This window comes from Hyperolius riggenbachi, chromosome 12, assembly GCF_040937935.1.
Source record: "Hyperolius riggenbachi isolate aHypRig1 chromosome 12, aHypRig1.pri, whole genome shotgun sequence".
Classification (NCBI taxonomy): Eukaryota; Metazoa; Chordata; class Amphibia; order Anura; family Hyperoliidae; genus Hyperolius; species Hyperolius riggenbachi.
The window spans coordinates 169,913,997-169,940,606 of record NC_090657.1 but is presented as its reverse complement, the minus strand read 5'-3'; the positions used below and the strand labels follow the sequence as shown (position 1 = coordinate 169,940,606).

The following is a 26,610-nucleotide window of genomic DNA, read 5'->3' as shown; positions in this document are numbered from 1 at the left end:
TACTATACATGACTTCATAGTAGAAAATAATCTTATTTCTCAGCATCAACATGGGTTTACTAAAGACAGGTCCTGTTTGACTAACATGCTCAGCTTTTATGAGGTAGTGAATGCTAATATGGATATTGGGAATGCTGTAGATGTGATATACTTGTACTTTGCAAAGGCCTTCGACACTGTTCCCCACAGAAGTCGGGTGCAAAAGTTGAGGATGCAAGGACTGGGGAAGAGTTTGTGTGCATGGATAGGGAACTGGCTAATGGACAGAAAACAAAGAGTTGTGGTCAATGGATCGTACTCAAAATGGGAGACTGTTAGCAGTGGGGTCCCACAGGGGTCTGTACTGGGTCCAGTGCTCTTCAATTTATTTATTAATGACCTAGTAGATGCAGTAGTGAGCAATGTTGCTATTTTTGCAGATGATACAAAATTGTGCAGAATCATCAACTCTCAGGAAGATAGTGTCATATTGCAACAGGATCTGGATAGGATGGCTATATGGGCACATACATGGCAGATGAAATTCAATGTTGACAAATGTAAAGTCATGCATTTTGGTCGTACCAATGGTCTAGCACCATACAAAATAAATGGGATACAGTTAGGAACATCAAACTTGGAGAAGGACTTAGGAGTACTCATCGACAACAAGTTAAATAATCGTACTCAATGCCAAGCCGCTGCAGCTAAAGCGAACAAAATTTTGGGATGCATTAAAAGGGAAATAAAAACTCGAGATGCTAGCATAATATTGCCCCTGTTTAACTCTCTAGTAAGGCCACATCTGGAATATGGAATTCAGTTCTGGGCACCACATTACAAAAAAGATATTGCAGTTTTAGAGCAGGTGCAGAGACGAGCTACAAAATTGATACGTGGGATGGAAGGTCTCGCTTACCAAGAAAGGTTAGATAAACTGGGTTTATTTAGTCTAGAGAAAAGACGCCTTAGAGGAGATCTAATTAACATGTATAAATACATTAGAGGGCAATATAATAGCTTGGCGGATGAGCTTTTTGTCCCTAGGCCTTCTCAAAGGACTAGAGGACATGAGCTGCGCATGGAGGAAAAACGTTTTAGCCATTTATTTAGGAAAGGGTTCTTTACAGTAAGAGTGGTTAAGATGTGGAATGCATTGCCACAGGAAGTCGTTATGGCAAACTCTATACCTGCATTTAAAGGGGGCTTAGATGCTTTCCTTGCGTTGAAAGACATCCATGGCTACAATTACTAGGTTATGCCTAATGATGTTGGTCCAGGGATTTTATCTGATTGCCATCTGGAGTCAGGAAGGAATTTTTCCCATTTGGGGCTAATTGGACCATGCCTGGTGGGGGTTTTTTCGCCTTCCTCTGGATCAACAGGGGTATGTGGGGGACGGGCTGGAGTTGTACTTTGTACTGGTTGAACTCGATGGACATATGTCTTTTTTCAGCCAAAATAACTATGTAACTATGTAACAAGGAAATAGAGTGTGTGTACACTACAGACAGTGAGTGCACGCACGCGCAAACACGCGCAGGAGCTAGCCTATGAACAGAGACTGAGTGAGTGTCCCTAGTACAGTAAGTAAGTAGTAACAGTCAGGAAGTACAACTAGAAGTTACAATAATAAGTAGTAATCACAAGGAAATAGAGTGTGTGTACACTACAGACAGTGAGTGCACGCACGCGCAAACACGCGCAGGAGCTAGCCTATGAACAGTGACTGAGTGAGTGTCCCTAGTACAGTAAGTAAGTAGTAACAGTCAGGAAGTACAACTAGAAGTTACAATAATAAGTAGTAATCACAAGGAAATAGAGTGTGTGTACACTACAGACAGTGAGTGCACGCACGCGCAAACATGCGCAGGAGCTAGCCTATGAACAGTGACTGAGTGAGTGTCCCTAGTACAGTAAGTAAGTAGTAACAGTCAGGAAGTACAACTAGCAGTTACAATAATCAGTAGTAATCACAAGGAAATAGAGTGTGTGTACACTACAGACAGTGAGTGCACGCACGCGCAAACACGCACAGGAGCTAGCCTATGAACAGTGACTGAGTGAGTGTCCCTAGTACAGTAAGTAAGTAGTAACAGTCAGGAAGTACAGCTAGCAGTTACAATAATAAGTAGTAATCAGAAGGAAATAGAGTGTGTGTACACAGACAGTGAGTGCACGCACGCGCAAACACGCGCAGGAGCTAGCCTATGAACAGTGACTGAGTGAGTGTCCCTAGTACAGTAAGTAAGTAGTAACAGTCAGGAAGTATAACTAGCAGTTACAATAATAAGTAGTAATCAGAAGGAAATAGAGTGTGTGTACACAGACAGTGAGTGCACGCACACGCAGGAGCTAGCCTATGAACAGTGACAGTGAGTGTCCTAGTACAGTTACAGTATATAACTACAATACAAAATACAATCAATCAGTAGTAAAGGACAGCAGAAATACTGGTATAGATGAGAAATAAACAGAGGACAGGAGAGAACAGCTGCCCACACAGGCAGGCCCTGAGGCCTAAAGCTGTAAGCCTGCAGCAGCTGTCTCTCTCTATGTAACACAAAAGCTACTAACTAAAATACAATGTCTATCTAACTAACAACAATATAGGTGTATATAGGAGGTGTATGTGAGCAAAAACGCTAGGTGATTGACCACAATAAAGCTCTTGCTAAGCCAAAGCACAAAGGAGCAGATCTCTCTCTGTACAAAGTCAGGCAAGGACGGAAAAACCGAACATGGCGGCCGCTATTTATAGGGTAGGGGCTGGCCAGGGTCCCCCTCAGTGATTGGCTGCCGTCAGAGAGCCTGGGAGCCCTCTGATTGGCTCTAAGGACATCAATCTGGGCTATGACGCTATTCGAGCTCGGTATTCGAGCTCGAATAGCGCTGTTTGCTCGAATAGCGCGAATAGTGAATGAGCTATTCGAGTTTACTCGAATAGCCCATTCGAATACCTGCAGCTATTCGGAGCTCGAATACCGAGCTCGAATAGCTGAAAAAGGAATATTCGAGCTCTGCTGAGCACCACTGCCATGAAAGCTGCAGTGGTCTGAATGGAAAAAAAAGGCTCTGGTCCTTAACCTCCTTGCCGTTATAAAAAATTAGGCAAGGAGGCAGCGCTGCACTTTTTTTTAATTTATTTTTTTTTAAAATCATGTAGCGAGCCCAGGGCTCGCTACATGATAGCCGCTGAGCGGCGGCATCCCCCCACCCACTCCGATCGCCTTCGGCGATCAGAGTATGCAGGAAATCCCGTTGAGAACGGGATTTCCTGCAGGGCTTCCCCGATCGCCATGGCGACCGGGCGGGATGACGTCACCGACGTCATGGACGTCGTGACGTCAGAGGGAATCCCGATCCGCCCCTTAGCGCTGCCTGGCACTGATTGGCCAGGCTGCGCAGGGGGCGGGGGGGGGGGCGGCGCGGCGGGTAGCGGCGAATCGGCGGCGAGCGGCGGCGATCGCGTACTACACGCAGCTAGCAAAGTGCTAGCTGCGTGTAGGAAAAAAAATTATGCAAATCGGCCCAGCGGGGCCTGAGAAATCCTCCTGCGCAGGTTACCCCGAACTGTGTTCGCGATAACCGGCAAGGAGGTTAAGGGGCGAAAAGACTGTGGTCCTCAAGTGGTTAAATCTTAAATGTCCTTTCCTGGCAGACTGATTTCCCCTGCTGGCTTTATACATCTAACAGACACTTCAGCTTTCTCTCTCCCTGAACGATCTTGTGTCCATGCACAAATATATTATTATTTTACATTTATATAGTGCCAGCATCTTCTGGGTCGTAAATATAACATGTATTTTACTTTTTATATTTTACTAACAGTTCCACTTTAAAGATTACAAATGAAAAAATACAAAGATAAGATAGCTCTGCAGGAAATACTTTTCAGTCACAAAGGCCTTAAAGGACATCCGAGGTAAAAATTGAAGTATGCCAGAGCTAAAAGCAATGAACTATTGCCCCTTTTTACCTCTTTTCTGCTCTCAGAAGCTATTTTCTGCCAGGAAAGTGTCTGACCCGGTCCCGACCCAAACAGAAACTGTGACTTGCATACCTGATTTTTAACTCTTTCAGGCAGAGCAAGTAAAAAAGGAACATAGCCTAGTTATTTGTGTGATTGATACTGTACATACACATGTCTATCTTATCATGTCACATGTCACCTTGGGTGCCCTTTAAACACAGGCTGGAAAGATGGTCATGGCCTTGGCCAAGAATCTTAGCCTGTGTACAGATGATTTGCCATGGTGTTTTACAGTCCACTCACTTGTTCACCATCCCTTCCCTCTCGTCTGGACTGTACACGCTGTTCAGCTATAGCCAAAAGGTTCTTAATTCTTCACATTATTCACCTACACAGGACCATCCGGAGGACATAAAACAATCAGATGCTATCAAGTTCCAGCCTTTGGCCAAGAGGATGAGCAGAAAGGGATCCCAGACAAAATCCAAGCACATCAAGAGGTGAAGCTAATACTGTTTCCTTATCTGGTGCCTAAAGGGGAATGAGAGGACAGAGATCAGTGGTAAACGGTACCTGAATTGGAGAAAAGAAGTTAGATGCTTACCTCAGCAGTTGGAAAACTCTGGATGGTCCAGAGTCCTCCCTCCCAGAGCCCACTGTTCCAGCACAGGAAACCTCCATACCTATCTGTAAGTCAGCTGGGCACGTGAAACTAATGTCCACGAATGCTCAGGAGAACAAATGCTCTCCTACACAGAGGAAATAATGCCGACCAGCTTAATTCTACTGGGCATTCGCTTGTCTATGGTGCAGGAAGGAACTTTTCAGATAGAGGTATAGAGGGACCTTGCGCTGGACCATCCATCCTGCACTGCCAACAGCTTGCTGCAACCCGACATTTCCCTCCTCCCTTCCTCCTGCACTGCCAGCAGTTGCTGCAACCTGACATGGCTCTCCTCCCTTCCTCCTGCACTGCCAACAGCTTGCTACAACCCGACATGGCCCTCCTCCCTTCCTCCTGCACTTCCAAAAGCTTGCTACAACCGACATTGCCCTCCTTGCTTCCTCCTGCACTGCCAAAGGCTTGCTGCAACCCCACTTGGCCCCCTTCCCTTCCTCCTGCACTGCCAACAGCTTGCTGCAACCCGACATGGCCTTCCTGCACAGCCAGCATCTTGTTGCAACCTGACATGCTCCTCCTCCCTTCCTCCTGCACTGCCAGCAGCTTGCTGTTCCCTGATATGGCCCCCCTCCCTTCCTCCTGCACTGCTAACAGCTTTCTGAAACCCAACATGTCCCTCCTGCACCTCCAAAAGCTTGCTGATCTGTGACACGGCCCTCCTCCCTTCCTCCTGCATCACCAACAGCTTGCTATTCTATGACATGGCCTTCCTCCTGCACCGCCAACAGCTTGCTGCTTCCTGACACGGCCCTTCTCCCTTCCTGCTATACCTCCAACAGCTTGCTGCTGCCTGACTTCTCTGCTGGCATATTGTCTTCTCTGCTCTTCTTCACTCCTCTCCTTACCTTCTCTCTGCTTTCCTTTGTTTGCCTCTCCAATCTCCTCCTCTCCCCACTTTTCTCCTTTTTTTCTCTCCTCTCCATGTCTCTCCTTTAGTCTTCATGCCACTCCTCTTGTTTCTCTCCTCTCATTGGCTTTCCCCGATCGTCTCCTCAACTCTCCTTTCCTTGCCTATGTTGTTATTTCTCTTCCCTCTCCTCGCTGCCTCTCTATTTACCTTTCATCTATCTTCTCACCTCTATGCTGCTCTGTCTTTTTCTCTCCTCTCCTCCTCTCTCCACTTTTCTCCTTTCTTCTTTCCTCCCCCAGTCTCTGCTTTAGTCTTCACGCTACTCCTCTCATTTCCCTTCCTCTCATTGGCTTTCCCTGCTCTTCTCCTCACTTCTCCTTTCATTGCCTATGTGGTCATTTCTTTTCTTTTTCCTCTCCTCTTTTCCCCTCTATTTACCTTTCCATCTCTCTTCTCACCTCTACGCTACTCTCTTTACATTGCTCTGTGTGTTTGCCTCCCATCGCTTCTTCTCTACATCCCTCTCCTCATCTCATCTCACCTCTCCTCCTTTTCCTTTCCTCACCTCACCTCTCCTCTTATCTCCTTTCTACTCTCATCTCCATGACTGTTGCTGTGAATACCTGTAGCTTTCCTTGTCTCCACTTTCATAGGACTCTCCTACAGCAGTATCCTCTTATGTAGTTTATAAATATGGTAATGTCTGAATTGATAGTATGCTTGTTGTAGCAGAGAAATAGTCTTCTTAAAACTTAAATTTAACCACTTGCTGACCAGGGGATTTTCCAGTGATCGGTGCTGCGTGGGCTCTACAGCCCGCAGCACCGATCAGGAGTGAAGCAGGGCGATCAGACTACCCCCCTTTTTCCCCACTAGGGGGATGTCCTGCTGGGGGGGTCTGATCGCCGCCGTCTGCATTTGCTTAGCGGGGGGGGGGGCTCTTCAAAGCCCCCCTCCACAGCGTTCTCCGCCGTCTCGCCACTCCCTCCCTCTCCCTCCCCCTGTGAGCTGCGCAGGACGGATTTCCATCCTGCGCATTGAAGGATAGGCTTCAGCCTATCATATGCCGGCGATCCCCGGCCAATCAGAGGCCGGGGATCGCCGATCTGCCTTACGGCGCTGCTGCGCAGCAGCACCGTATGATGTAGACAGCGGGGATTTCTTCCCCGCCTGTTTACATTTTGCTGGCGAGCCGCGATCGCCGGCTCTCCGGCTGTTCACGGAGACACCCTCCGTGAACTGACATGGAAAGGCCGATCGAGCGGCCGTTTCCATGGTAACCTGCAGACGACCAGTTTACGCCAATCGGCGTTAGCTGGTCGTCAAGAGGTTAAATAAATATTTAAAAACAAGTGCTGTCTGTACTGCCTATAGTAACGACATCAGTGGAAAGTGGGGAACTATGAATCATTTAACACCCTTTAGTGACCGTAATGTCCAGAATATATGTACAAGCCAGCCTTGAGGCTATGTTATATTACTGAGACATGAATGTATTTTAAAATTGATGTTTTTGCACGTTTAGCACTGCTGCACTTTGTATTTGTCCCCTGATGAAGCCCCTAGAGTTTATGGGGGTGAAACATGTTGGGCTAGGCGGAGGGTGGTGTTGTGTTTAGAAACGTGCATTCTGAATAAGAAAGCTCTAAAGGGAAAAACAACACTAAAGGGTGTTAGATTCATAGTCATCCACTTTCCTCTGATGCCGTTACTATGGGCAGTACAGACAGCACTTGCTTTGAAATATTTATTAAAAGTTAAGTTTTAACAAGACTATTTATCTCCTACAACAAGCATAATTTGTGTATTTATTAAAATTCAGCATAATGTTTAACTCTTTGCTGTTGTTAAGGCAGTTATCTACGCCCCGTACTAACAGCACGCGGCATGAAGAAAAAGTGCGTGGACATCTTGTAGCTAAATAGTAAAATTACACCTATATACATTTTATTTAATAAAAACACATACATATACGATTGAAATTAACCCCTTACCTCCCCCTCCTCTCTCCCATAGTTACACAAATAAATAATTTGTATATAAAAAAAAAGACAATTAACAAAAAGGAAATAGTTAACTTTGGGAATGAACTTTTTATATTATGTATGTCTTGAGGGGATATTACTGTTATTTTTACATATTTGGGCTTGTAATTAGTGATGGACGCAAAACAGAAAAAATACACCTTTATTTTCAAAAAAAATATTGTCATTGTACTAGGAAAATATTTTAATAGTTGCAATAACCGGGACAAATGGGCAAATAAAATGTGTGGGTTTTATCCACAGCAGAACGTTTTATTTTAAAACTATAATGGCTGGAAACTGAGAAACAATTTTTTCAATTTTTTCCTTATTCCTATTAAAATGCATTTTGAATAAAATAATTCTTAGCAAAATGTACCACCCAAAGAAAGCCTAATTAGTGTAAAAAAAAAAAAACCAAGATATAGATTATTTTGTTGTGATAAGTAGTGATAACATTATTGGCGAATGAAAGTGAGGAGTGCTGACAGGTGAAAATTGCTCCGGTCCAAAAAGGGAAAAACCCCTTAAGTTTTGCAATGCCTGAATAGTCAGACTTATAATCAGAGAATCAGAGTTCTTGCTGGCGTGTGTTTCAGCCGGTGTGGCCCACAGGGTACCCAGTGTTCCTGGCAGTGTGTGGCGGTGCAGAAACAGTGTGGCGGCGGTGCAGCATTTCCTGTGCCCTCATGTCTCATCTGGGACAGGAAATCTCGTGCAGGTGAATCTCTCTCAGCAGACTGACTGATTTATTTGGATGGCTCAGCTCTGTCTTCCTTAATGTGATTTGTCTTTGTAGAAGTGGATGTAGAGCTGCAGGCTGTGGAGATCTCTGCACTGTGTGTGATGTCTGTGTGCTATTTGTATAATACAGGAATAAAGACAGACGCCGTGAAAGTCCCCACAGCAAAGTTCCACATCGCATGGCCAAGAAAGTACTCCGCCAGGAACAGTGCCGCAGGAGGAGGACATGTCCCACGTCAAGCCTTAAGTCAGGTACGGCTAATGACTGCCTTTACTGCCTCTGTCTCGCTTCTGGAGGATAAACAGATGTTCCTGCCACACACATTATAGTTACACTATGGTTATTTCTCCATATTTCCTCAAAGAATGATTAATGTATTCCATGCATGTTAAATATTTTCTGTCTCTTTATCACCGTACTGTGATTTACTTCACAGCAGCACTTGTGCTGGCAGAGGGAGGTTGGACTGTGAGCCAATTAAAAAATATTATGAAAGTGAGCCACTCATGCCATTTGAGATAATTTGAGCAAAAAAAGTACCTGGGACTGTTCTGAGGAGTAAGAAGAGGAGGTGCCAGAAGGGTAAGCAGAGGAGGTGCTAGAGTGGTAAGCAGAAGCGATACCAGAGGAGTAAGCAGAGGAGGGGTCAGAATGGTAAGCAGAGGGGGTGCCAGAAGGGTTAGAAGAAGAGGTACTTTGAGGTAACCAAAGGAGGTGCCAGAGGGATAAGCAAAGGTTTTACTGAGAGGTACGCAGAGGAGGTGCTAGAGAGATTAGCAGAAGAGTAACCAGAGGAGGTGCAAGAAAGGTAAGCAAAGGATGTTTCAGTAGTAGTATGGGGCGTTTGGCATCTTTACTTAGGGATCTATAGGACTTTGACCTGACATTGGAGGAGGACTTGATCTTGCTCAGCATCAAAAGAATACGAGGAGCTGACTGAAACTTGGCGTGAACAGAGTAATCCAAGAGGCAAATCTAGTGTAGTGTCTCTGGGAGGATAAGAGAAGGATTGTATGATATTCACAAACCAGCATTAGTACAAGGCAAGCATTGTATTCATTCAGTAAGACTTCATGTCCTGAGGAAGCGGTTATAGCTGACGAAATGCATTGTCTTTTAGCGCCCCAATAAAACCCATGTTGGTTTATCAGCTGGCTTGCGATATCTTGGTGGAAGATGGTTTCCACTTGCACTCATTATTAAGCTGTTTTTAACTATTTTGCATTATTTGGGCAGCTCTTAACCAATACATGTCTGAAAAAATAGCACCCTGCCTCCACTCTGACAAACGCCCGGTTTGTCAGAATAGAGGTTGGCACTTTGAAGCAATATGATTTCCTTCCTGTGACTGTTGTGTGCAGACCCCGTACAACCGCTGTCCAGCAGGGCTCATTCCCACAGCCCTTATGTGTCACCCTATAGCTATGCATGCTAAACATGGACAGTGATGTAATCCATACATACTACACGTACACAAGCTCTCACATCTTCACACGGGCTGTTTACAGGCATGTATTCCCTCCTGGCACTTTCCCGTAACAGGACATAATCTAATTTACACTCATTTCATATTCACGGTGTTGCCTGGAATTTAATCTGTCAGCTCTACTTGAAATAATTCCCAAGAATGGCAGCTTGCGGTTCTTTGTATTGTCACTATTAATGATGTCCTTGCCATGGTGATTGGACGCTGCACTTCACTGCGAACCTCTTGAGGGATTTTATTCTCGGTATATTTATCTTATACAGAGTGAGATGGTATCAGCTCTAAATCTGTTGACTTTAGGGATAACTTCAGGCAATGTGCGTTGTGTGACGCCTGGGCTACAATATACAATACATAATGCAATCCACGCTGTGCACATTATAATGCTCACGTCACGTTACTTTCATAGCATGAAGAACTGCCATGCTCATGAACCTACACTATACCCAGGATCACACTGCAAAAAATGCAGTTGGAAAGGCAGATCGACCAAAACACAGATCTCTGACTGATTGAATATGATCAGAGAGAGATCTGTCAGCTGCCCTTACACCACAGGCCAATTCCCAATCGATTTCAGCATGAAAGGTCTTGCTGCCCCCGGGCGATGCCCCCTTAATGTTTTATGTCCCCCCACGCACTGGTGTCTTCCGCATCCGCCGTACTTCTGCGTTCTGGCTCTAGGAGACTACCAGCATTATAGCTCGTGGGTGGCCTGTGCGACGTCACACATACGCCCCGTGTGCCATAACGCCGGTAGTGGGACCAGAATGCAGTAGTACGGCAGATGTAGGGGACACCAGCGGACGGCTAGACAGGTAGAGTATAAATGCACTGGGCACCCGGGGGGGGGGGGGGGGGGTGTACCGCGGGTGTAAAACAATAGGAGGGTTTCCATCGTATTTGTTGTTCGCAACTATCGCACTCCGCTACTGAGCACCCAATCTAGCATGACGGCCCAACATCTTTCAGCATATTCGATCGATACATGCAACCAATTTTGGCCCGGAGTTGGTCACATTGTTGATCAGGCATGATCTTGGCGGCACCGATTTTCATTCAAATATAATAATGGAATTGGAAGGTCGATCGTCGGCCAAGTCGCCTGATGTATAGCCACCTTAACTCTCTGTACAACACCAGATCTCACTGATGTCTGTAGAAGTACACTGGATCTCAGAAACTCTCTGCAGAGGACAAAATCAAGACCTTTGTTGCTTGCAAGTTCTTGCTTCTCTCCACATTCCACCTCCCTTAGTACATTGGCTGCACATAACTGGTGTTATTTTAAGTAATGGTAACTTATATAAATAAACGTAATGCTTTTTTTTAAATGGATTGTGTTTATTATTTCAGATCTGTTTAATTGAAAGGATTGCTATGAGCTCCCTCTAGTGGCCCAAATAGTCATCAGCCTGTTAGGCGGCACATTTAGTAATTTGGCTGAACAGCTACCCAGATTCACACAGGGAGGTTTTCTGTAGCCAACTACCAGCCTGCACTTACATCACATGACAGCTTGGCCTGGGCCCCTCTGACTGCTGCCAGGCCATAATTGAAACAGAAGTTTGCTTTCTTAAAACAGAAGGTATTTGTGATTATTCACATTGGAGTGAGCATATGATTTCTCCCCCGATGCATCGTTGCTGAATATGCAAATCATTCATTGTTGTCCCCATAAGCTAGCCACACCTCCAGGTCCACTGAAATGCAATGATGTGTCAGCTTGTTAATTGTACAGACCCACAATAATCCAACATGCATACATACTTGTAAAGATGTATAGAGGCACCGAAAGGATAACATTTGCTAAGATTGTTAAAAAGTTTGGGAGGCGGTGGTGGACCAGCCAACCCAACACAGACACGATGCTGTCGATTAAGGTAATAACAAATTTATTCACATACTCCTAGAAACAACTTGCAATGCGTTTCGCAGGCAAAGCCCCGCTTCTTCAGGCAATAAACAACAGGAGTACAACACAGCCAGGGGTCCAATATAAGCTTAGCACCTCTGTGCTTAATATAAGCTTAGCACACAGAGGTGCTAAGCTTATATTGGACTTCTGGCTGTGTTGTACTCCTGTTGTTTATTGCCTGAAGAAGCGGGGCTTTGCCTGCGAAACGCGTTTCAAGTTGTTTCTAGGAGTATGTGAATATATTTGTTATTACCTTAATCGACAGCATCGTGTCTGTGTTGGGTTGGCTGGTCCACCAGCGCCTCCCGAACTTTTTAACAATTTTAGCGAATTTTATCCTTTTGGTGCCTCTGTACATCTTTACAATTCAAGGAGTCCACCCCTGGTGGAGGGGTGATACCCCCCTTTTTTTCTCCTATCCACAGAGAGCGACATCTTAGTCCTGAGTGGGGACAACCCTAAACTCCTCACCTGCCTCTACAGTGGCTGCCTTAGCGGTAACCCGGGTTTGTAAGTATAAATACTTACGATTCATATATTCTCCCTTTTTCCAGTACATACTGCACTATATTGGGCTCTCGGTTTTCTGTTTTTATATGAATACAGACGGTTTCGGATTGGTTGATCCTCATCAGTGCATGGCTTTTTTAGTAAGAGGGCTTTTTGGTCCTTTGTAGGCCCTTACACACTCCTAGGAGTTTTGCTGGTCCATGTGCAGGACTTGTCAGAATCCCCCAAAGGCTTTATGTGAGGGAGGTTAGCAGTACAGCTTTTAAAACAATGCTTCTAAATACTTGAGCGTGTAGAGGTAGTGAGAACCGTTGGTTATAGGATTTAACATTTCACAATCCTTTTTAACATTTTACATCTAAATACTTTGGGCTTGGTCGTGATTTATGATGTTCTGTCTGCCACCAGCTTGGACCTTCTGACCAGCTCTCAGCAATGACCGCAGATGTCCATGTTTGACCTCCAGCTTTTTCTTATCCATTTTTTACCTCCAGCTTGTCCTCATTAATGGTTCTGGTTGTCCATTTACTTTGCCTTTGTAGCCAATTGTCTGTCAGGCTTGCCTGGTCAATAACTATAGGTCAGGCTGTATGCCCATATGACTGACCTATGGCCCAGCCCGTAACACCTGCACAAACTCCTACCTAATACAATTCTACAATACCCTGCAGGCAGATGTAGCATACAGACTGACAGATAGTATTCACCAAACAAAGCAGTATGAGTAATATTAGTACAGTGTACTCAGATATATAGTCACCTGAACACTGGGGGTGGAGGCAATCCAGATGATAGCCAGGTGGTGACAGGCAGTGAAGGATAGGTGTTGGCAGTTCAAACACTTTGCAGATAACGTGGTCAATCCAATCCGAAGTCATTCCAAGCAGAGTTCATGGGAGAAACCTTTAAACAAGCAGGGGTCGATCCAGGCAGCAATCAGGGATATCCAGGAACAAATCGGCAACGGGTAATCCAATCAGATAGCGTGGTCAGGAACAGGCAGAAGTTGGCAACAGGAGATCAATCTGGAAATAAGCTTTGGTCAAGATACAGGCAAAGTCAGCACAAGATCACCAGCTGTGAGCGTAGGCTTAGCAACAAGCCCAGCAGAAGCTATCACGGGCGATGACAGAGGGCGCTCACCCGACTTTTATACAAGGACTAACTAATCAAACAAAAAGGGAATCCAAAGTGCCCAATCACCTTGCGGCGTGTCAGCTGACTTGCGCCTCAGCATGGGTATCGGCATTCCGTCGCCATGAGCGGCGAGAGGATCTTACATTGATATACTTGTGGCCTAATAGTCGTGACAAGTCATGCAGCAGTTCCCATGCACTGTTTTTAGAAGCTCTGGTGAAATCCGTGTTCTTCTTACATATTTGTGAAATTGTTTCAGTCACCCTCAAGGTTCCTATAGAAGTCAGATGGGAGTGGAATGTATCTGTAATGCCTGGCAGATCTCCTGCTTTCTTTCAGCCACTATACCCCAATCTAGTGCCATAGCTCTGAGCTCGGTCCACATCTTCACCTATAGACAAGCCCCCCACTTGAACAGGACACTGAATATGTCTCCTGACTTCGGTTGCCCCCAAGTCTTAACATGCAAGGTATAGCGGCTGAGGCCGAAAAAGCCAGAGTACCACCAGAGCAAACAAGACTATGCAGCTGGGTGATATTAGGTAGTAGAGTGGAATGCTTTTGTGGAGGAAGTTACACAGATCACACCAGGAGCTATGAACAAGGGAGCAAGATTGCTCAGAGCGACCGCAGCTCTGAGCTTCTGATAGCTGCCACAATAAACAAGCCACAATGGTTGCTCATTCACATCTGATGTCCATCACACTGAGTAACAAAGACAGACAACAGACAGACAGACGGAATGCTTGCCACCTAACAAGACAATGGTTGCTCAGTGCGATCGCAGCACTGACCATCTGATGTCCACAACACTGAGTAACAAAGACAGACAACAAACATACAGATGGAATGTTTGCCAGCTTCCGATAACCGTCACAATAAACAAGACGTAATGGTTGCTCAGTGCGACTGCAGCACTGAGCATCTGATGTCCATCACACTGAGTAACAAAGACAGACAACAGACAGACAGACGGAATGCTTGCTACCTAACATGACACAATGGTTGCTCAGTGCGACCGCAGCACTGAGAATCTGATGTCCACCACACTGAGTAACAAGAACAGACAGACAGACAGAATGCTTGCCAATCTAATTGCTGCCCCAACGATAGCAAACATCCACACTGACACGGATAAGACAAACAAGTAGGAGCATAACTAATAGTAGCTGCAGCCTACAGTTATGTCCACAGGAACAGGGCAAGCAAGAATCCTACCAGTCACCAACGTAATGAAGGTAGTCTCCAAATTGTCAGAATAGGAAAATACTTCACTGTACCCCCGCAGGTGCAGTGAATGTCCAAGCAGGCAAGGGTAGGTAATGCAATACAATATTCAAACTTTACACAAGGAACCCAGCAATCAACTATGGCAAAGCTGAACGGTATGACGGGCGAGGTGTGAGAGGAGGAGCAGGATTTTCTATGGACATCAGCCAATGAGAGCAGACATGCAAATTCCTACACAGCTGAATGGTAATCATGCAATCCTGTGTTAGGCTGATTGAAGGCTGCAAGCTGGCTGTGAATGGAAAGGACTCATTACAAATGCATGCAAATTTTGCAACAACATGCATGTAAGAAATCCATAGCTGTCTGGCTGCAGTTAAACTGCAGCAAGCCATAGGTGGATTCCTGACAACATCCTGAACTACTCTTAACTGCAGAGTGATTGCAGATGGCAATGAGACTTATTGCGAATGCAATCAAAACTAAGCAGCCAAATGCAAGCAGAGAAATCAAAACTTCTTGGTTGCAGCTCCACTGCAACTAACAGGACATGCTACAGGAGGGATCCTTGCAGTATCTTAAAGGAGAACTGTAGTGAGAGGTATATGGAGGCTGCCATATTTATTTCCTTTTAAGCAATACCAGTTGCCTGGCTATTCAGCTAATCCTCTGCCTCTAATACTTTCAGCCATAGGCCCTGAACAAGCATGCAGCAGATTAGGTGTTTCTGACAAATTTAGACAGATATGACAGGATTAGCTGCATGCTTGTTTCTGGTGTGATTCAGACACTTCTTTAGGCAAATAGACCATCAGGGCTGCCAGGCAACTGGTATTGCTTACAAGGAAATAAATATGGCAGCCTCCATATCCCTCTCACTACAGTTCTCCTTTAAAGATTTTTCAAGAGTATGCATGCTTGACTTTGTGAAAGGTTTACCCATAACCATCATATACTAAGTTGATTAAAAGCTTACACCTTCCCCCATACCCCCCCCCCCCCCCCCACCCACCCACCTTTCCCAGTGCCGTCATCTCACCACCATCCTTCACAGACTGTCACTCACTTGCTGCATGGCCCCACAGAGACTTAGTTGAACATAAAAGTTTTCCAACAACGGAAACATTCTGCTGTCTATGACTAAAACATATTATTAGCACAGGTTATTGGTCATTAGGGTATATGCAATAAACCGTGTTTAGCAGAATTACGCTCATAAAGTCTTACGCAGGATGAGTGGAGTGTAATGCATGGCATGTAATTGTATTCTCCACTACTCATTACTCACATCATTCTTCTTAACGCAGCCTATTGTATACACCCCATGATGACTTAACCAGAGCCAACTTTGGACGCAGGTGCACCCAAAATCAATCTCCACCTGTAGCAATATCTATGGTGTATAAAAGCTTGATATGCCTCCAAGTTACCTACCCAAACCAACATATATTTTAAGATGGGAAGGTCACCTAAATCATACGCTAGACTAGGGGTGTCAAACTCTAATACAAAGTGGGCCGAAAATGTACACTGGGACCAAGTCGCAGGCCAACCTCAATGTCTACTGGCCACCTCCCTCCCTTATAAAGTTCCCAGGTGTCTAATGGCCCCCCTCCCACCCCTATACAATTCCCTGGTGTCTAGAGGCACCCACCCACCCCTATACAGTTCCCTGATATCTAGAGGCACCCACCCACCCCTATACAGTTCCCTGGTGTTTAGTGCTTTCTCCCTCCCTCCCCCACATGCCTTCCCTGGTGATATAGGGCTTTACCTCCAATAATGTTCCCCTGGTGGTCTAGAGTGGGCCAAACATAATGCAAAGTGGGGAAACCACTTGAGGGCCAAATTTAATGGCTCAGAGGGCCAGATTTGGCCTGCGGGCCGGAGTTTGATATGTATGCCCTACACCGATGTGTCAGATTTGGAAATGTATACCATTAAGCTTCAGTATTACGATGGTAAAAAGCTGATCTAAGCAGTATCCTAGACATCCCGCTTCTTCTGGGAGCTCCCGGGGGCGTGGACACTCACATGCATATTTGTGGGAATGTCCCATTGCCTGCCGATGCAGGATTTACACTTTAGAAAGTTAGAGAATACTTGTTCACCATGCTATACTAATTACCTGCAAGAGACTGCATTATCTTGAGGTGGTATGTGGCCTGGAATGCTAGAACTGCATGATGATGAATCCTAAGAATGGATTTCTTGCTTGATAGCAACCCCACCATGCTCTGGTCTCCTCTTTACTTCTCTCGTCCTCATTCCTTCTCTCTTTACTATGTGCCAGTAAGCCATTCTACCCAATTTTGTTTTGTACAGTCTTTTGAAAAATGTTTTAAACTGAGATCCCATCCCAATCTAGCGGTCAGACCAAGAGAAGGGCGATGGCATTAGATTCTCGCTCATAGCATTTTGCTGGCTTTGCCCTGGGAATGGGCTTTCTGTTGAGTTTATTGACTTATATTTGTATCTTATGCTTGATGCAAAAAATTCATTATGCTTTTGTCAAATCTCGCATTTAGTTTATACTTTAATTGATACGAGAGAAGCAAGGTTGACCACTGGAGAGGTCGGCATCAGTTTGTAACAGAACGTTTAATGTTTGTCAATCTAGTTGTTACTCAGACACTGAGGGCCATATGCAATTTACTTTTTCACCTGAGTTTTCTCCTAGGAGATAATTTTTCATCTTCATTTTAAAATACCTTTCCAGCACGTTTCAACTAATAAAGTAACAAAAAGTAGGTGAAAAGGTAATATCAAAATTATTTTGAGTATTTTCTTGCTTTCTGGTGGCTTTAAAGGCATTTTATTGACAAGTTTAAAAATATCACCTAGGTTAAAACTCAGGAGAAAAAGTTAATTGCATATGGGACTGAATGTTATGTATGACACTGAAAATACAAGAGAGGAAATCAAGAGCCCGTATAGTGTAGTAAGTTGATACCAAATGATATATAATTGTAAACAAAAGCCGAGTACTCACAAAGGTGGGTTACCACTAAGGCAACCACTGTATGAGCAGGTGGGGAGATTAGACCCAACCCCACTTGGGTTAAAAGTCGCTCTCTGTAGACAGGAAAAAAAAGCGGTGTAACACCCCTCCACCAAGGGTGAATCAGGACATAGGATTAGCACTTGAACAGAGGTGCCAGTAGCAAAGTAAGATAATCAAAACAGTTTAAGAAGGGAGGCAGTGGTGGATTACGCTGTTATCATCATTGAAACATTAATGAAGTGAATAAAACATGAAAACTCAGAGATATTATAACCACTTTTCGTGCTATCCAAAAATTAAGTGAGTTTCTTGGTAATGTCCGCTCGCCCACTGTGTGTTGTGATAGGGTCCCCTGGATTTGCCTGGAAATAATTAACATTGAAGATCTCTCACTGACACTATTATTACCATTACAGAATTATTTACTGGTTTGGCCATCCTATCTGTCGCCAGCCCATTACCCTCTGCTGATGAATTACTCAAGTTACTCAATAAACGTAGTTGCAGATAATTTGTCCTCACTGGCAATAAACAAGACACATCTTCCACCATCTTGAGGATATTACAGGGTCGTTATTGTATTAGCAGAAAAGATGTTACCTGCATCCTCGCCGTGGGTCTTCCACCATCGTAGTTTATGTGTGAAATGCAAGATGGACAATGCTTCATACCTGTGAAATAGAATCCAGCTATTTCTGTTGTTCTCACTTAGAGTACTTGTAGGGTCCAGGTTTGGGAAGCAAGACTATAGTACCGAGGTAACTACAGGAGAGCAGTACCTGCGATTGCAAGGGGGGCACAGAGCTGTGGGGGGACCCAACTACTAACCTTCCCTTCCTCTGATACAGGGGACTCTCCTCCAGATCGGGTGTTTTGTGGCTACACTGGTGATGGGTGTGAAGATCATGATGGCCACACTTGTCTTATGACCCTTGTAAGATGGGCCCCCTAGGCTTTGTGGGAGGCAAGGAAAGGGGTGTGAACTTTTTAGTACGTTTAGTAAGAACTTTGGTAGATATATGTAAATGAATATATGAATTTATTTATCTGTACTAGGCATGTGTTCTTTCATGCTCCATTTGTGCCTTGCTCTTTTGCTGATTTTAGCATGATAGGTTTTAAATTAGTGTTAATCTATTGCATTGTACTATGTGGTGGCAGATTTGGGGGCGTGTTCACCTTTGATTCCCCTTCCTATTTTGGGTGGGTGGATCTGGAGCCCATCCCCTATTTTGCCCCCCTTCTTTTTTAAACCTCATGTTGTGTGCTGTAATGTTGCTATGAATAACGACTGAGTGAAGTCCGAAACATGTCAGCGGCACGCTCCTTTTACTGTGTTGGGAAACGTCCTGAATAAACTTGAACTTGGAGACATTGTGCGGACTTCCTTGTCTATGGAAGGGGTGTGAACATTGGGGGGCTCCATCAAAGTTTGGCTGGGGGCCCCATGAATAGTAGTTACACCACTGGTTCCCAGACTTGCGAGTTTTTAATCTGCTGAGATTAATAAGAGTTTAGTGAGGATAATGTCTTCTTAACGTGTGCTCGAGCCAAAGCTAAGGTTGTCACAAGCTTCCTAGTGGCCAGACCACACAATGCCTTCCAATCGGTTTCAGCACACAGACCATGCAATCGGTGCGCAGAGACCGCTGGGATTTTGGCAGCAGACCGACTAGAAGGGAGCCTGTGAGTTACGGTAATACAAATTGCACACTATTTCAGGGTATAACTGCCACCACCTCTGTTACCATGGGACAGAGGGACCCACTGACTGGCAGACTCTAGACCTGCAAACAGAAAATAGTTAAAATCAACAATTATAGAGACAAATAATAGCAAAGTATGAAATAAAAATGGAAGAAAATACGGATACTTAAGTTCGTGGAAATATGTCCTTTCTGGGAAAATCTGGGCACATGGAAAGTGTCCTTTGTTTCAGTTCAGGAAAATGGCCACCAGCCACGTGGTCCTCTGGCTGGCTTGATCCAGTGATGGTACACAGGGGAGGACTGAGGTCTGCCTGCTGGCAATGTGCTTTTGATGAAGCTGGTTTGGGGTGTGGCAACGCCTGTCCCCTCTGAATTACAAACCAATCACAATTCATTCCCTCGGAGAGAGATTAATGGTTTAAACTTATAAAAGGCTGTAATTCAAAACCGACAAATGCCACATTTGCGCTGATAACAGATTAATATTCCTCAGATTATGACAATTCCTATGACATCAGACTTGATTAGGGTGGAGGGTCCAGTTCCTGAGAAGTTTAATAACTTGGTTGTAGAGTACCCCTTGCCCCCTAAGACTGGTATCAAAAGATTCAGCAAGACACTACAAACCCAATGATACAACTCTCATAATTATCCTAGATACTAGATTCCGTAAAGAGGCAAAACATCATATACAGCATTCAGTTACTCTCTGCTTCTGACGGTGTCAGACAGTCTGGCCTCATGCTGAGTTTATCCTGTCTCTTCAAAAGACAGTAACACTTGCCATTTGCTTGGGGCTGGGGGAGCTTTCACACCTGGGCCCATATGCAATTAACTTTTTCTCCTGAGTTTACTCCTAGGTGATATTTTTGTCAATAAAATGCCTTTTAATCCACCAGAAAGCATGAAACTCAAAATAATTTTGATAGCAATTTTTTCATTTACTTTTTGGTAATTTTTTAATTGTAAAGTGCTGAAAAGTTATTTTAAATAGAATATGAAAAATTATCTCCTAGGAGAAAACTCAGATGAAAAAGTGAATTGCATATGGCCCCTGGTGTCACTGGCAGGAAAGGGACTCCTTTGATCAAGTTAATTAACCACACAGGCCTTATCAGACAGCACACTTGGCTTTCATGAAAAGAACTCTAAAGGTGGCCACTAACAGTCCAATTTCTAGCGAAAAATCGTTTGAGCAATCAGAAATTCTGATCGGACGAAAAATTGTTCACTACACCATCAACTAACCAATCATTGCTTCCTATCTATCGCGATCAACAAGAAAATCCAAATTTTGGTTCAATGAAAATTCAATCGGACGATTGTTTTTATAATCGTTCATTATCGATTGTGCCCATCAACTGAGATTATTTACAACCAATCCGATCAGAATTTCTGTTTGCTCAAATGATTTTTCGCTAGAAATTGGACCGTTAGTGGCCAGCTTTACACCTATGATTGCAACAGAGACCCCCAGGCTTGACTGCCTGGTATCCACAGACAGAGGATTCTGATCTGGCACGTCAACGGCAATTGGTGCAGTAAACCGATTGCGTATTCTGGTCTCACGGCTCTTCCGTGACAAAGGTATTATTAGTATTATTGATTTATAAAGAGCCAACATATTCCGTGGTGCTGTGCAGAGTAAGAAACAAACATGGGATACATAATAATACAGAGAATGGTGTACACCAATATCCGAAATACAGAGTTGGTACAAAGTACAGAATTGTTAATTACAGGGACAAAATGAATATGAATAAATGTGTAACAAATCCCAAGACACACAAGGGTGTGTACTTACCTAAGAAGAGGGAAATCTTTGTATTCTAATGATGCTTCCCACTCTGTCTTCTGATCCCCCGTTTCCAATCGTGGACACCCCAAAGATTTATTTACTGACGGGCTTGTTGGTAATCTGTTTGGGACCATGCCCTGGCCATACTGCGCTGAGCACAAGTGGCTCCTTGCTACTGAGACAAGCTGGTGTGCTTTGGCAGTGCCTTAACGTAAACCAGAGATCAGAAACTACACAGAACCAATAATTACTCGGGGCTTCCCCATAAACACGTGCGAGTCCCTCACTGTCCTCCCGCAGTGTGCCGTTCAGCTGCGATCAGCCCCGGGAACAAGCTCAATCGGGTCCATTCTGGGTCTTCTGCTATGCACAGACCTACTGGACAATGATGCGACTGTGTTGTTAAGTCAGACAAAAGGAAGGACCGCAGCACATCCTTAAAGGTAAGTATAAACTTGGGTGCCAGCGCTTCCCTGCACGCTCTACAATGGTGGCTACTTGGAGAGCATCAGAGTAGAAGTCCTAGTAAGGAGATGGGCCCTCTCCTGCCCTAGGCACCTGAGCAGCCACAGGGCCTTCTGCTCCAGTAGTAATAGCAGTTGCATGTATGTTTGTAAGCCTCACACTGAAGGACACACTTGTCACGCATTACACATTGCACAAACTGACCCTTTTGCTAATGTAGAAATATGCTGTGTGGCACAAGCAGAATATGTAAAGATTTGTATTATTTTGTCTGGCCTGGGAATCATTCGGCATAAAGCGGCTTTGCTTTGTACTTTATGTTCTCACACAGATTTAGTGTTTCTTAGGGAAGTAATTTGTGTGCTGCAGCTGTGATGAGAATTATGGAGATCTCATCGCTGGAGGCTCCGAGACATGCAAAAAGCCATGGTGACCCTTCTGCTAGCAGCCATGTTAGTTACGGAGGACTATGTTGCAACTTTAGGGCGCTCATACTTAAAGGACACCTGAACTGAGAGGAACATAGAGGCTACGATATTTATTTCCTTTCACACAATTCCAGTTGCTTAGCAGCCCTGCTGATCACTTTGGCAGCAGTAGTGTCTGAATCACACACCCGATAGTAAACTAGCTGTTGCATTTGCTGATCTCTGCTGCCTCCAATATGTACAGTATAAGCTGTTACTCTGCCCGTGTACTGATAGTAAAGTAGCTGCAGCGTGTGCTGACCTCTGCAGCCTCCAGTATTTACAGTATAAGCGGTTACGCCCTGCCTGTACTGATAGTAAACTAGCTGCAGCATGTGCTGATTTCTGCTGCCTCCAGTATAAGCTGTTTCTTTGTGCCTGTACTGATAGTAAAGTAGCTGCAGTGTGTGTTGACCTCTGCTGCCTCCAGTATTTACAGTATAAGCGGTTATTCCCTGCCTGTACAGATAGTAAACTAGCTGCAGCATGTGCTGATCTCTGCTGCCTGCAGTATAAACTGTTACTCTGTGCCTGTACTGATAGTAAAGTAGCTGCAGTGTGTGCTGACCTCTGCAGCCTCCAGTATTTACAGTACAAGCTGTTACTCCCTGCCTGTACTGATAGTACACTCGTTGCAGCATGTGCTGATCTCTGCTGCCTCCAGTTTGTACAGTATAAGTTGTTACTCTGCCCCTGTACTGATAGTAAAGTAGCTGCAGCGTGTGCTGACCTCTGCTGCCTCCAGTATTTACAGTATAAGCGGTTACGCCCTGCCTGTACTGATAGTAAACTAGCTGCAGCATGTGCTGATCTCTGCTGCCTCCAGTATAAGCTGTTACGTTGTGCCTGTACTGATAGTAAAGTAGCTGCAGTGTGTGCTGACCTCTGCTGCCTCCAGTATATACAGTATAAGATGCTACTCTGTGCCTGTACAGATAGTAAATTAGCTGCAGCATGTGCTGATCTCTGCTGCCTGCAGTATAAGCTGTTACTCTGCCCCTGTACTGATAGTAAAGTAGCTACAGTGTGTGCTGACCTCTGCTGTCTCCAGTATTTACAGTATAAGCTGTTACCCCCTACCTGTACTGATAGTAAACTAGCTGCAGCATGTGCTGATCTCTGCTGCCTCCAGTATAAGCGGTTACTGTATGCCTGTACTGATAGTAAAGTAGCTGCAGTGTGTGCTGACATCTGCTACCTCCAGTATGTACAGTATAAGCTCTTATTCTCTGCCTGTACTGATAGTAAACTAGCTGCAGCATGTGCTGATCTCTGTTGCCTCCAGTATGTACAGTATAAATTGTTACTGTGCCCCTGTACTGATAGTAAAGTAGCTGCAGTGTGTGCTGACCTCTTCTGCCTCCAGTATTTACAGTATAAGCTGTTACTTCCTACCTTTACTGATAGTAAACTAGCTGCAGTGTGTGCTGATCTCTGCTGCTTCCGATATAAGCTGTTACTCTGTGCCTGTACTGATAGTAAAGTATCTACAGTGTGTGCTGATCCCTGCTACCTCCAGTGTGTACAGTATAAGCTGTTACTCTCTGCCTGTACTGATAGTAAAGTAGCTACAGTGTGTGCTGATCCCTGCTACCTCCAGTATGTACAGTATAAGCTGTTACTCTCTGCCTGTACTGATAGTAAACTAGCAGCAGTGTGTGCTGATCTGTGCTGCCTCCAGTATGTACAATATAAGCTGTTACTCTGTGCCTGTACTCATAGTAAACTAGCCGTTGCATGAACTGATCTTTGCTGCCTCCAGTATGTATAGTATAAGCTGTTACTCCCTACCCGTACTGATAGTAAACTAGCTGTGGCATGTGCTGATCTCTGCTGCCCCCAGTATGTACAGTATAAATTGTTACTGTGCCCCTGTACTGATAGTAAAGTAGCTGCAGTGTGTGCTGACCTCTTCTGCCTCCAGTATTTACAGTATAAGCTGTTACTTCCTACCTTTACTGATAGTAAACTAGCTGCAGTGTGTGCTGATCTCTGCTGCTTCCGATATAAGCTGTTACTCTGTGCCTGTACTGATAGTAAAGTAGCTACAGTGTGTGCTGATCCCTGCTACCTCCAGTATGTACAGTATAAGCTGTTACTCTCTGCCTGTACTGATAGTAAAGTAGCTACAGTGTGTGCTGATCCCTGCTACCTCCAGTATGTACAGTATAAGCTGTTACTCTCTGCCTGTACTGATAGTAAACTAGCAGCAGTGTGTGCTGATCTCTGCTGCCTCCAGTATATACAATATAAGCTGTTACTCTGTGTCTGTACTCATAGTAAACTAGCCGTTGCATGAACTGATCTTTGCTGCCTCCAGTATGTATAGTATAAGCTGTTACTCCCTACCCGTACTGATAGTAAACTAGCTGTGGCATGTGCTGATCTCTGCTGCCCCCAGTATGTACAGTATAAGCTGTTACTCCCTGCATGTACTGATAGTAAACTAGCTGCAGCATGTGCTGATCTCTGCTGCCTCCAGTATGTACAGTCAGGGCCGGATCTCTCATGAAGCAAGGTGAAACATTTGCATCAGGTTCAGAGATTACAGGGGCAGCATGTTTATACTGTGTGTTTACACTAACAGCATGCAGTCAGAGTAGGGGGAGAAGCGAGAGGAGATCGAGGTGTAGAAGTCATCACTGGGGAAAAGCAGCTTGTTGTGCTGTGTGAGGAGTCTGACAGTGAGTGAGGAGGGGGAGGGAGGCAGGAGAGTAGCAGTGTTTCATTTGACTTACACATCAGAAGGGAGGTGGTGACACTGCTGTCCTGACTAAGGAGGAATGGAGTGGCTGAGGGTGAGCAGTTTGTTTGTCACAGACTCACAACCAGCAAGTGTGCTTTTGTGTTCAGCTGCAGCATGTCATGTGAGAACATTAAATGAAGCAGAGTAAATTGTTGGGTGCTGTGCAATCATTCCAAATTGGGGATGGGGAGGGGGTCGCATCCTCACGTTTGCCTCAGGCAGCAAAAAGTCGAGAACCGGCCCTGTGTACAGTGTAAGCTGATACTCCTTGCCTGTACTGATGGTAAACTAGCTACAGTGTACAGTGGCATAACAATAGACCCTGCAACGGATTCAGCCGCAGGGGGGCCCAGAAGCCACAGGAGGGTCCAGTGATTTCTAGTAATGACCCTGACAGTGTATAGTGATCTCTATCTCCAGTATGTACAGTATAAGCTGTTACTCTGTGCCTGCTCTCATAGCAAACTTGTTGCAGTGTCAGGGGCAAACCCAGGATTTTGAAGGGGGGGATTCCTGAAAGGTTTCCCTCAGCCACACACAAAAACAGTATAATAATATGGTAGGACATCATGCTGGGTACACAAAATGCAATTTCCTCTCCGACCGACCGACAACAAGATCGATCAGGAGCAGTTTGGATATAGATAATAATGAGGACAGTCGACATTGGTAATGAAGGGGAAAGTGAAGCATTCACCCGGCAGGGCACAGGGCTATGCTCATACCTAAGTTCCCCAGAGCTGTTCCATGCTCTGTACACATGCTGCTGCTTCATGCTCTGTAGACACACTGCTGCTCCACCCAAAGTCAACTGTAGCAGGGAAAGAAAGAGGGCAGTGCTGCAGATATTGGGCTTGATTCACAAAGCGGTGCAAACACTTTGCACGTCTGTGAAAACCCCTTTATCACGCCTAAACTTCAGTTTAGGCATGATAAGAAGAAACTCGCGCGAATTTTCCGCGCGCAAAGTGTTGCGCGCGCAACCGCGCACGCGCAGCGGCCCCCGCTTCGCGCGAAGCTCCCATTAAGCCCTATGGGACTTTGCGTACGCGCAGAAACTTCGCGCGAGTTAGAGCACAAAGCGGTGATAACTTTGCTGGTGAAAAGGTTATCACGCCTAAAGTCTTTTAGGCGTGATAACTGAGTTATCACCGCTTTGTGAATCGAGCCCATTGTGTCTGTCCCCAGACACTGCATTGGCCCTGGTTTGAGGGGGGATTCTGGGCAGCTTTAATCTCCTCTGAGTTTGCCTATCAGTGTGTGTGTGCAAATCTCTGCTACCCCCAATATGTACAGTATATGCCTGTACTATGTGCCTGTACTGATTTTAAACTAGCAGCAGCATGTGCTGCCCCCAGTATGTACAGTATAAGCGGCTACTCTGGGCCTGTAGTGATAGTAAAGTAGCTGCGGTGTGTGCTGATCTCTGCTACCTCCAGTATGTACAGTAGAAGCTGCTACTCTGGGCCTGTACTTATTGTAAACTAGCTGCAGTGTGTACCAATCTCTGCTATCCCTAGTATGTACAGTATAAGCTGTTACTCTGTGCCTGTACTGATAGTAAAGTAGCTGCAGGGCGTGCTGATCTCTGCTACCTACAGTATATACAGTATAAGCTGTTACTCCCTGCCTGTGCTGATAGTAAACTAGCTGCAGTGTGTGCCGATCTCTGCTACCTCCAGTATGTAGAGTATAAGCTGTTGCTCTGTGCCTGTATTGAGAGTAAAACAGCTGAAGAGTCTCTACTACCTCCAGTATGAACAGTATAAGCTGTTACTCTGCGCCTGTACTGATAGTAAATTAGCTGCAATGTGTGCCGATCTCTGCTATCTCCAGTATAAGCGGTTACCTTGTGCCTGTACTGATAGTAAACTAGCTGCAGAGTGT

General features: G+C 45.0%; 1 protein-coding gene across 8 annotated transcripts in view; it reads left to right on the top strand.

Moving 5' to 3' along the window:
* ZNF831 (zinc finger protein 831) overlaps positions 1 to 26,610 on the top strand; it is a 298,501-nt gene that overhangs the window by 114,057 nt on the left and 157,834 nt on the right. For all 8 annotated transcript variants that reach the window (XR_011025092.1, XR_011025091.1, XM_068262317.1 and 5 more), the window contains 2 exons: positions 4,349 to 4,452; positions 8,383 to 8,504. Coding sequence is in view for 6 of the 8 variants with exons in the window: in XM_068262317.1 (XP_068118418.1) it covers positions 4,349 to 4,452; positions 8,383 to 8,504 (226 nt within the window). In the remaining 2 variants the exon portion in view is untranslated. The remainder of the gene's footprint in view (positions 1 to 4,348; positions 4,453 to 8,382; positions 8,505 to 26,610) is intronic.